This window comes from Saimiri boliviensis, chromosome 6 (genome assembly GCF_048565385.1).
Source record: "Saimiri boliviensis isolate mSaiBol1 chromosome 6, mSaiBol1.pri, whole genome shotgun sequence".
Taxonomy (NCBI): Eukaryota; Metazoa; Chordata; class Mammalia; order Primates; family Cebidae; genus Saimiri; species Saimiri boliviensis.
The window spans coordinates 47728114-47740360 of NC_133454.1; the positions used below are offsets into that span (position 1 = coordinate 47728114).

Sequence of the window (12247 nt, forward strand, 5' to 3'; positions counted from 1 at the left end):
TTTGAGAAACGCTCTGCAGTCTTGAAGACTCCCTGTGAATAATAACATATTAAAGGATCTGAAAAGGTCCGTCAAAAAGAGGTTGGCCTAAAAATGACTTAGAATTATTAACCACAGAAGTATCTTTTCTCCCATGTAATGCCGTGGGGCACAATAATGTCCCATGGAGCACACTTTGGGAAATAGTCCTTTAAACTACTGATGCTAAGGGTATCTTAGTGCCTTTACCATGTACTGTCATGGGAGAGAGCATAATTAAGAATGGGTTCCCACATTCTTCAGAGTCTGTACCATTTCTTTGCAATCTGTAAAGAGAGAAAAGTCAGGACAAATGTATTAGAATGCAGCCCTGGTCCATTAGTTCCATTTGAAGCCACCATGGTCGATGGAATTTGTCATAACTGTCCTTATAAGTAAGGATATCCAGCTCATCTTTTGTTAGGCATCATAAGAACCAAAAGAGTTCAAGCTGAGGGAAAGAAAGCCTAATGCTATTAAGAAGAGAAAAAAACCAGGTCTCAGTAAGTTTCATAGAACAGTGATTAGGATTTTGCTCTGGATGCTAGTTTCCTAGAGGGGGACAGAAAAACCCCTGCTCAGCAACTTGTGGCAAGACCCTTTTACTCCATTTGTCTTCCAGTCTGCCATAATGAATGCTGGAAACACATTAAAGGGTTTAGTAATTTTTAGCAATAACTGGCTGATTGATGAATTGAGACAACAACAATTAGTATGCTTTTTCCCTTAGGATGCCTTGCAGCAGAGATTGACTCAGCAGGACACATCTGTTCTTCAGCTCAAACAAGAGCTACTGAGGGCAAATATGGACAAAGATGAGCTGCATAACCAGAATGTGAGTTAAATGAATGAGCGTTGACCTCAGTGAGCCCCCTTAGCAGAACAGGTTACTACTTGAAGTGATATTAGATCGGCCATCCTAATCTCTTATCTTGCTTCTGGGATGTCTACCCTAAGTGTCGACAATTATTTTTATTCCCCGCTAGACTCATCTCTGTTCCTAGGTGAAAGTGCACATCATACTGGGCAGGAAGGTCCTTGATACCCTCTTCAACTTTGAGGACACTGAGATATAGAGGCAAAATTGTGGTTCTACAGTCTAATTATTTCACTACAAACGTGAAGAGCAGCTGTGTATTTTTACTATCATGCCCTGTCTGTGCTGCATACTGTAACTGCCAATATTAACTATGGTTATTAAGTAGCTGGTTTCCTTGAGGGTTAGCAGACCTCACCTCCCTGCCGTGAATTCTTTCCTATCCTTGCAGGTGGATCTGCAGAGGAAGCTAGATGAGAGGAACCGGCTCCTGGGAGAATATAAAGTAAGAATGAATATCAGGTTGGAAACGACTTCCACTGACCTTTCATGAACAGCCCATTATTGTTGCTCAAAAAGCACTTAAGTATTCTAGTCTCATTCTTGCTTTTTATTTTTTATTATTTTTTTCATCCTTGCTTTTTAGAAGGAAGTATTTTTCTCTGTCCCCTGATACACTAGCCCTAAAGAATAAATAGCACAGCTAGGAGAGGGAGCACAGAATTAGGGGTCTAGAAACTTCAGTTCTAGTCTTACCTTTATCTCTGAGTAATATGAATGGCTCAGAATGGTCCTCCTACAAATGGTAGCTCCCTTCCTCATTACTATCGAAGAATCCTTTGCACTGTGTAAGACTATTATGGTGTGTAAAGTCTTCCTGGTATATTTAAAGAAAGGACTTTTTTCCCTGAGGCTCTACTTTATTTAAGTGGAAATTATTTTGCAGAGGGTGAACTTTTCAGTGTTCCTGGTTTTGCCACTCATCCAAAGGCTCTATCTTTATTGCAGAAAGAGCTAGGGCAGAAGGATCGCCTCCTTCAGCAGCACCAGGCCAAGTTAGAAGAAGCACTCCGGAAACTCTCTGATGCCAGTTACCACCAGGTCAGAACATATTCAGCCACTGATTTTCCTGCCCCTTTGGCCCAAAGAAATCCTTTTGTAATTTAGTGTCTGTTTTGTAGGTGGATCTAGAGCGAGAGCTAGAACACAAAGATGTCCTCTTGGCTCACTGTATGAAAAGAGAGGCTGATGAGGTAACCTAGACCCTGGGTTCTCCTTGCCACATTTATGAGGCAATTGGGGAGCTCGTGTTTCTGACTTAGGGCTGAACCAAGGCCACAGGCTTGTTAGGAGGCTCTATGATGAGCTAGTTAAGAGGGCAGGTTCCAGAATAAGAAAATCTGGTTTCGCATTCCACCTTTACCACTCCTACATTGTGTGGCCTTCAGTTGCTTATCTTCTGAACCTTAGAAATAGGGCTTATGTAGGCTGGTATGGTGGCTCACGACTGTAATCCCAGCACTTTGGGAGGCCGAGGTGGGCAGATCACCTGAGGTCAGTAGTTCAAGACCACCCTGGCCAACATGATGAAACCCCATCTCTACTAAAAATTCAAAAAATTAGCTGAGCATGGTGGTGCGTACCTGTAACCCCAGGTACTCTGGAGGCTGAGGCAGGAGAATTGCTTGAACCTGGGAGGTGGGCGGTCGCTGTGAGCTGAGATTGTGCCACAGCACTCCAGCCTTGTTGACAGAATGAGACTCTGTCTCAAAAACCAAACCAAAACATATATATATATATGTATGTTTCATATATATATATATATATGTTTCATATATATATATATGAAACAAAGCCAGGCAGTGCTGGAGCAGCATTCTGAGGCTCTCCAGTGCCATGGCAGAGGCTAGGTTGGGGGGTCTCCGGGTGGAGGTTAGCATTTCCTTTGTTCACATTCAACAATGCATACTGTCAAGTGCTCGGCATATAGCAGTGACCAAAAGTGGGGAAAAACTATACTTATGAAATATACGTTTTAATAAAGAGAGCCATTAAACAAATAAACTATTATATACTTTGTCAGGAAGTGATAAATGTAAGGAAGAAAAATAAGACAGCACATCTGGTTTACCATTCTCCCTTTAACAAGCAACATTTCTTCATGCTGCTATAGGCAACCAGCTACAACAGTCACAGCTCTCAAAGCAATGGTTTTCTCCTTCCAACCTCAGGAAAAGGAGCTGCTTCAATCAGCAACAGAGGGGTAGGTACCTGGATTTTTGATAGAGACCTGCGCTTCTCACTGAAACCAGAAGAGTGCCAAAGCCACGGCCAGTGGATGAGGCCTTTTATAGTCCACTTCCCTAATTCTTGGATCTGTGGAGTATGTAAAGATGTGAGGCACTTGCTATCCAAAATTAAGAATTAGTGGACAAGGCCGGGCGTGGTGGCTCAAGCCTGTAATCCCAGCACTTTGGGAGGCTGAGGCGGGTGGATCACGAGGTCGAGAGATCGAGACCATCCTGGTCAACATGGTGAAACCCCGTCTCTACTAAAAGTGCAAAAAATTAGCTGGGCATGGTGGCACGTGCCTGTAATCCCAGCTACTCAGGAGGCTGAAGCAGGAGAATTGCCTGAGCCCAGGAGGCGGAGGTTGCGGTGAGCCGAGATCGCGCCATTGCACTCCAGCCTGGGTAACAAGGGCGAAACTCCGTCTCAAAAAAAAAAAAAAAAAAAAAAAAAAAAAAAATCTCTGGAAACCTGACTCCTATATCCTTTTAAGCCCAGTGGTTGGGACGTGGCACCGTGCCATGCTAGCAGCACCTTATTTTTGCCCACAGACCAGCGACCTGCAGCTTGTTCGAGATGCTCTCCGCAGCCTGCGCAACAGCTTCAGTGGCCACGATCCTCAGCACCACACCATTGACAGCTTGGAGCAGGGCATATCCAGCCTTATGGAGCGCCTGCACGTTATGGAGACGCAGAAGAAACAAGAAAGAAAGGTAACTCTCTTGCTGTGGTGTCTCTCTTAGGCAAGCTCCTGAGAAAGCAGGGTTTTATGAATTTTAATTGAGATGAAGGCAGTGTGAAGAGCTATAAGACCTTGTTAAAGGTTACTGTGGTTTTTCTCTATTGGTTTTTCTCTCAGTGAAACTGACTATTCATCATGGTTTGACAATCCAAAGAAGGAGTTCATAGTCACTCTTGCTCCCAGCAACTGTATAGCTGTGTAAGGATTGTGGCTCTTGACCCCACAGGGTCTCTCTTTACTGCTTCTTCCCCTCCCACCCACCTGCAGTGAGCTTGGCATTGGATGAGAAAATATATGGAAAATGCATTGGAAACCAGAAAGCCTTTCATATATATTATTATTATTAGGATATAAATATATTCGATTTTATATGTTGTGGAAGAGGTGGTAGAAAAGTATGTAGTATTTTAAACACACTTTTATGATTTAAATTTCTTGGTTAAGCTCTCCCATTGATCCTAACTCCTGTGATTTTTGTGTGGCTCCCCAGGTTTGGGTCAAGTCACCCAGAACTCAAGTAGGTAGTGAATACCGGGAGTCCTGGCCCCCTAATACAAGTAAGTACTCATTTTTGGTCAGTAGGGACTCCTAGCATATTAGACTGGAAATTTAATATTTTTCACACTACTAGTATTTTGGAGATGTAATTTTTCTTGTAGTACCTCACTTTTATGCTATTTTGTTTCTGTAGCAATACTGGAATTGAGTTAGTTCTATGACTATGAAGACATATGCCATCACCACCCCCAGTGCCATTCAGCCACGTGCAGGCAGGATGTTGTTGACTCAGAGAGGCTAAAATATCTTTGAAGAACGTACAAGCTCAAAACATTTATGCTGAGAAAGCAAAATACAGAACAACAAAAACACATACATATATAAATCTTCCTACACTCCCAAATAAATAGCACAAAAAAATTTCTACTTCTTCCTTGAAGCAAGGAGTTTGGTTTCTGGAGAGACATTCTTTAAAACTTTTGAGTGCTTAGGGCGTTTAGTTTAAGTCCTGCAAAATGTTTGCACCATCTAGTGGCCATGGCTAGAAAGTATATTTTAACCTGCTCCATGCCCACTTAAATTTTTTCCCATTTGTTCAAACTTGTTGGAGAGCTACCCTGCCTGGTAATTTCTATTTTAGTTTGTGTTTTGCCTTTTAGCTTAGTTCACACTTTCTTATCTTTTAATCAGGCCTAATGGAAAGGTATCTAAATAATTTATAAAAACCAAATAGTGAAACGCTGACTAGAAACAATTTTTTTATGTTAAATATACAATTTTTAAAACCACATTAAGAAACCTAAAGTAAAATACTGAAAATACTTGCAAAAATATGAAATGTAAAAATTTTTTTGTAGAGTAAATAAAATAGCATTTCAAACCTCTGATCCCAGCTATCTTAAACTTTTGGATGATGTATCTATGCTGAGAATGAAACAAATTTATTTATTTATTTATTTATTTATTTATTTTGGTTGGGGGAGGGATGGAATTTTGCTCTTGTCACCCAGGCTGGAGGGCATTGTCATGATCTCTGCTCACTGCAACCTCCGCTTCCTGGATTCAAGCGATTCTCCTGCTCAGCCTCCCCAGTAGCTGGGGTTATAGACATGTACCACCATATGTGGCTAATTTTTGTGTTTTTAGTAAAGATGGGGTTTTGCCATGTTGGCAACAAATTATTTTATTACCAGAATTAGTTTCAGTTTTCTAGCAATGTTTCAAAATAGGCATTTATATCATTTGGAGATACTATTTTATTATTATTTTATTCATTGATTTCTTCAGATTAGTGTAAACTGCCAATGTAAATAGGTGTAAATATTTAGAAATTTCTATTTTGGCTGAGCGCGGTGGTTTAATCCCAGCACTTTGGAAGGCTGAGGTGGGTGGATCAGAAGTTCAAGAGATCGAGACCATCCTGGCCAACATGGTGAAACCCCGTCTCTACTAAAATACAAAAATTAGCTGGGCGTGGTGGTGCACGCCTGTAGTCCCAGCTACCCAGGAGGCTGAGGCAGGAGATTGCTTTAACCCAGGAGGCGGAGGTTGCAGTGAGCCAAGATCACACCACTGCACTCCAGCCTGGTGACAGAGCGAGACTCTCAAAAAAAAAAAAAAAAATTATTTTCTTAGGTATAATAAATCCCCCCCCCGGAAAATTACTTTGTGCATATATTGTATTTATTTAAAATACTGCAAATAAATCTACAGCTCCTTGAAAACTAGGGTGTTAATTTAATGCTTCCAGTGATATCTGTATTCACAAACAAGCTGAAATGTCTTATTTGAAAATATACACACTTGTGTAACTCTGCCAGCTCTCTAGCTACTGACTTATTTCTCTTATTCCTCTAGTTACTGACTTATTTCTCTTATTTCTCTTATTCTTCTACATCTTAATTCTCAAAAGAATAGTCTATACTTGCTCTCTTTTCTTCCTCACTTGCTGTTCAGTATTCAAGCCACTAGAGTCTTTTATCTGCTACTCTGCTTAGTGTTCTTCTTGTTGGGTCACTGTTGACTTTCTTGTTGCCTAATCAAGTAGTTACTTTTTAAACCTTATCTTTCATTGCCTTTTCAAAAGCATTTACTATTCTCTAAAAGTCTCCTGGAAACTTTCTTCTTCTTCAGTTTCAGTGTCAGTCAGATACTCATTTAAGGTATTTACTGAGCATCCATTATTTACAATCAATGTTAGACGCTGGAGATACAGAGGTGAACAAGTTAGACTCGGCACTTGCCCTCATTGGACCTGCAGGGTAGTAAAGTAAATACCTGAGTTTTCCTTCTAGTCCTTCGTGAATCTCCTTTTATTCTGCTGTAATTATTGAGTGTTGATGTGTCCTGGGATTCCATCCAAGTGAAGCCTAAACCAAAGCCTTTTCATATTGTCTTTGGCTTCAGGTAATCTCTTTCACTCCTGTGGCTTTAACTACTCTTGTGTGCCGATTATTTTTACGTTTTATCTCAAATCTCAGTTCTTTTCTGAGCTTCAGTACTATATACATATATGTATTTTTGTTTGTTTGTTTTGTGACAGAGTCTCACTCTGTTGCCCAGACTGGAGTTCAGTGGCCCAATCTTGACTGACTGCAACCTCCACCTCCTGGGTTCAAGTGATTCTCCTGTCTCAACTTCCCGAGTAGCTGGTATTACAGGTCCATGCTACCACGCCCGGCTAATTTTTTATTTTTAATAGAGACAGGGTTTTACTGTGTTGCCCAGGCTGGTCTCAAACTCCTGAGCTCAGGCAATCCACCCACCCCTACCTCCCAAAGTGCTATGATTACAGACGTGAGCCACCGCACCCGTCCTAGTACTATATTTTAAAATGTAAATTAGATATCTCTCCCTGTAGGTCCCAAGGCACTGTAAAGACATGTCCAAAACTGGACACAAAACAATAGAGTGGGGAAAATACAGAATATACAATCAAACAGATCTAGAGTACAATTTTGGCTCTGCCATTCAGCGCAGTGTGTGAACATGGGCAAGAATGTTAATTAATGTCACTGAGTTCTGTTTCCTTTTTTATGGAAACAAAATAATCTTGAAGAATTTGAGCACTGGATTAAATATCATATAGAACTCATCTAATGTACTATGGAGCATGTGAGAGGTGCAAGGAGTTCCCCTCTGGCTGTGCCCTTTCTCTTTCCTTTTCAACGTAATTAAATTTTCTGAAAGAGGAATGTACTTTCTGAATCCACTTCCTTTCTTGCCATTTACTCTTAAGGGAAAACAGTAATTATTTCAGATTTAAAGTAAAACAAGTAGATTAGTGAAATCAAATTGAGAGTTCAGATAAAAACCCATATAACCAGAGAATGTTCTTTTCAACCAGTGGTGCTGGAACAACTAGATATTTCCATGTGTTGGGTACCAGCCCCAACCCCATATGTGGGTGCCCTTAGTCCCAGCGGTGACGAGGGATTGAGAAAAGGAAATAAAGACAGACACAAGAGTAGAATTTACAGCATGGGTCCAGGGGACCAACGCAAGAGTGAGAACCGCATTGGCCCTGAGCTCTGGGCTCCAAACACTTTTATTATGTGCATAATCTCTTTGATTTTATGGGCATGGAAAGGGAAGGTGAAGGGGTAGGTAAGATGGGGCTGGGAGCACTTGCACTTGAGATCCTTCTAAGACCTGCTAAACTAGTGCTCTGAGTATTTAACAGCACTGAGATCCTTCTAAAACATGCAAATCTAGTACTCTGAGTTTATCACTGATTGTTATCAGGGTGCTGCTGCATAGCAGTATAGTGGAGGAGGAGCCACCCAGTCTGACCACTGCCAATACATCAAGGGGTTTTTATCTCCAAGCATTGAGGACATAAAGCAATTAAAATCACTCCATATTTGGAGAACCTAGGCAGAGGCTGAGGCTTTCTGTGATCTCTGCCCTACAAGGCTTTTCTCCTCCTTGCCAGCTCCCATCTGCAAAGACCCTCTCAGATCTTGTGAGCAGAGGTCGCCTCTCTTCTCAGAGATCTTTGCACAAGCCCTCTTTAGGAGACCCTCGTGCATTCTCCATGCTGAGAAGGCATTCATGAGACCACAGCAGTATTCCCTGCTCTGCATCCACCCCTCGGTGTTCCCCGGTGTTACTGCGCTCCCGTATGGTCTTTACCTTAGGCCTCCTGTTGCTGCTTGATTTCTAGTTAATGACACCAATAATATAGTTTAGTTCGGTGTATACTTCAGTGTATTCTGACCCAAGCAAGCTTATAATTATTTAGCTAGAATTAACATAGGTCTCCCCCTGACCATCTCGACCCACACCATGAAATGGAACCCCTTACTTCACAACATATACAAAAGTTAACTCAGACTAGATCAATGACTTAAATACAAGAGTTTAAAGCTATAAAGTTCATAGAAGAAAACATAGAGGAAAATAATCACGACCCTGGACTTGGCAGTGGATTCTTAGATAGGACATAAAAAGCATGAGCAACAAAAGAAAAAAGATAAAATTGGGCTGGGCTCGGTGGCCTATGCCTGTAATTCCAGCAGTTTGTAGTGGGGGGCCAAGGTAGGCAGATCACCTGAGGTTGGGAGTTCGAGACCAACCTGACCAACATGGATAAACCCCTTCTCTACTACAAATGCAAAATTAGTTGGGTGTGGTGGTAGATGCCTGTAATCCTAGCTACTTGGGAGGCTGAGGCAGGAGAATCGCTTGAACCTAAGAGGCAGAGTTGTGGTGAGCCAAGATTGCACCATTACACTCCAGCCTGGGCAACAAGAACAAAAACTCTGTCTCAAAAAAAAGAAAGAAAAAAAAACACTTTTGTGCATAGAAGAATGCTATTGAGAAATTAAACAGATAACCTACAGAATAGGAGAAAATATTTGCAAATCATATTGTCTGATAAGAGTCTAGGATCCATAATATATTAAAAAAACTCTTTTAAAACTCACAGCAAGCCGGGCGCGGTGGCTCACGCCTATAATCCCAGCACTCTGGGAGGCCCAGGCGGGTGGATCACGAGGTCAAGAGATCGAGACCATCTTGTTCAGCAAGGTGAAACCCCGTCTCTACTAAAAATACAAAAATTAGCCGGGCATGAGAGGTGCACCCCTGTAGTCCCAGCTACTCGGGAGGCTGAGGCAGGAGAATTGCTTGAACCCAGGAGGCGAAGGTTGCGGTGAGCCGAGATTGTGCCTTTGCACTCCAGCCTGGGTAACAACAGCAAAACACCGTCTCAAAAAAAAAAACAAACAAAAAAAACTCACAGCAAAAGGACAAACAACCCAAGAGAAAATGGGCAAAATACTTGAATAGACATTAAAGAAGATAAACAAATGGCCAATTAACCCATGAAAAGATGTTCAAAATCATTAGTCATTAGGGGAATGCAAATCAAAACCACAGTGAGAGACCACTTCACACCTACTAAATGGTGTCAAAAAATGGAGAATAATAAGTTTCAGTGAGAATGTGGAGAATTGGGAACTGTCATACTTTGCTCTGAGGATGTAAATGGTGCAGCAGCTGTGGAAGACAGTTAAACATAGAGTTACCATATGACCCAAAATAATTGAAAACAGTTCAAAAAAACTTGTACATCTATGTTCATAGCAGCCATATTCACAATATTCCAAAGGTAGAAACACCCCAGATGTTCATCAACTGATGAAAGGATAGACAAATTCTGGTATATGTAATCAGTGGAATATTATTCACCTATAAAGAGGAATGAAGCACTGATTCATGCTACAACATGGATGAACCTGGAAAACATTATGCTAAGTGGAAGATGCCAAACACAAAAAGGGCACATACTGTATGAGTCCATTTATAAAAAATGTCCAGAATAGGCAAATCCATAAAGACAAAAAGTAGAGTGGGTTAGACAGATGCCAGATGTTGAACTGCACAGGGTCAGGAGTGAGGGAGGAAAAGAAAATAACTGCTCAATGAGTACAGGTTTTTGTTTTGTTTTGTTTTTGTTTTTTTTTCTGAGACAGAGTCCACTCTGTTGCCAGGCTGGAGTACAGTGGCACGACCTCAGCTCACTGCAACCTCTGTGTCCCGGGTTCGAGCGATTCTCCTGCCTCAGCATCCCAAGTAGCTGGGACTACACATGGGCACCACCATACCCAGCTAATTTTTGTATTTTTAGTAGAGACAGGGTTTCACCATGTTGGCCAGGATGGTCTTGATCTCTTGATCTCATGATCCACCCACTTTGGCCTCCCAAAGTGTTGGGATTACAGGTGTGAGCCACCATGCGCAGCCTATTTGCACATTTTTTTTTTTTTAAAGACGGGGTTTCGCCATGTTGGTCAGGCTGGTCTTGAACTCCCGACCTCAGGTGATCTGCCTGCCTTGGCCTCCAAAGTGCTTGGATTACAGGCGTGAGCCACCATGCCTGGCCTGCACAACATTTTAAATGTACTAAATGCTATTGAACTGCACACCTTAAAGTGGTTAAAATGGTGAATTTTATTACAATTTTTTAAAAGTGAAATTTTGTTAAAAAAACAAAAAACAAAAAACAGTTCTACCTTCTGCCTAGGATGTAGAAAGCCAGAAAATAGCCTTGCTTCTACCCAAACAACAAGAAAAAGTTAGATAATCTTAAAACTCATAACTTTCTTGAGCCTATCAGAGAGATGAAATCATAGTGCAATCAACTAGCCTGAAAAAGAAATAGGCGCCGACCAGGAGAGAATGCAAGTTCTGGCTCAGTTGTGGTAGAGCCTGGGAGGAGGGGCCACTATACAACAGATAAGAATAATTCAGCTGGGTTTTTTGTTTGTTTTTTTGTTTTTGGATGGAGTCTCGCTCTTGTTGCCCAGGCTGGAGTGCAATAATGCAATCTTGGCTCACTGCAATCTCTGCCTCCCAGGTTCAAGCAATTCTCCTGCCTAAGACTCTTTAGTAGCTGGGATTAGAGGCGCCCACCACCATGTCAGCTAATTTTTGTATTTTTGGTAGAGAAAGGGTTTCACCATGTTGGGCAGGCTGGTCTTGAACTCCTGACCTCAAGTGATCTCCTCGCCTTGGCCTCCCAAAGTGTTGGGATCACAGGTGTGAGCCACTGCACCTGGCCTGAGATTTTTAGTTATTTACTAAAGGCTGAGAAGGCAGTATAGGAACCGTGGGAGCCACAGACACAAGAGGAATTTGTACCCACTTGAAGATACTTTTTCATGACTGCCAGGTGCTTATGAAAAGGTTGGTGTGACGGTGAGATGTCATCTCACCCCAGTTAAAATGCCTTTTATCAAAAAAAACTTGACATAGGGGGCATGTGGGGAAAAAAGGATGCTAGTGAGGATTTGGAGAAAGGGGTATACTTATTATACACTGTTGGTGGGCATGTAAATTAGTATAGTTACAATAGAAAACAATGTGGACGTTCCTCAAAAAAGTACAAACAGAACTTCCATATGATCCAGCAATTCCACTGCTGGGTGTATATCCAAAAGAAAGGAAATCAGTATGTCAGAGAGCTGCCTGCATTTCCATGTTTATTGCAGCACTATTTCCAATAGCCAAGGCTAGTCATAGTGGCTTGTGCCTGTAATCCCAGCACTTTGGGAGGCTGAGGCAGGTAGATTGCTTGAGCTCAGGAGTTCAAGATGAGCCTTGGCAATGTAGCGAGACCTTGTCTTTACTAAAAATAAAATTAACTGGGTATAGTGGCACATGCTTGCAGTGCCAGCTACTTAGGAAGCTGCAGTGGAAGGATAGCTTTACCCTGGTAGATAAAGGCTGCGGTGAGCTATGATTGTGCCATCCTGGTGATAGAGTGAGATCCTGTCTCAAAACAAAACAAAACACCAAATAAACAAAAACACAATAGCCAAGATATGGAATTCATTGAAGTGTCCACCAAAAGATGAGTGGGTAAAGAAAGTAAATAC

The 12247-nt window shown here is 41.7% G+C and overlaps 1 protein-coding gene across 3 annotated transcripts in view; it reads left to right on the forward strand.

Moving 5' to 3' along the window:
• Positions 1-12247, forward strand: part of DIXDC1 (DIX domain containing 1) — a 97612-nt gene that overhangs the window by 73423 nt on the left and 11942 nt on the right. For all 3 annotated transcript variants that reach the window (XM_010334571.3, XM_003923714.4, XM_010334572.3), the window contains 7 exons: positions 749-853; positions 1287-1340; positions 1844-1936; positions 2017-2088; positions 3009-3098; positions 3676-3837; positions 4357-4423. In XM_010334571.3, coding sequence (XP_010332873.1) covers positions 749-853; positions 1287-1340; positions 1844-1936; positions 2017-2088; positions 3009-3098; positions 3676-3837; positions 4357-4423 — 643 coding nt within the window. The remainder of the gene's footprint in view (positions 1-748; positions 854-1286; positions 1341-1843; positions 1937-2016; positions 2089-3008; positions 3099-3675; positions 3838-4356; positions 4424-12247) is intronic.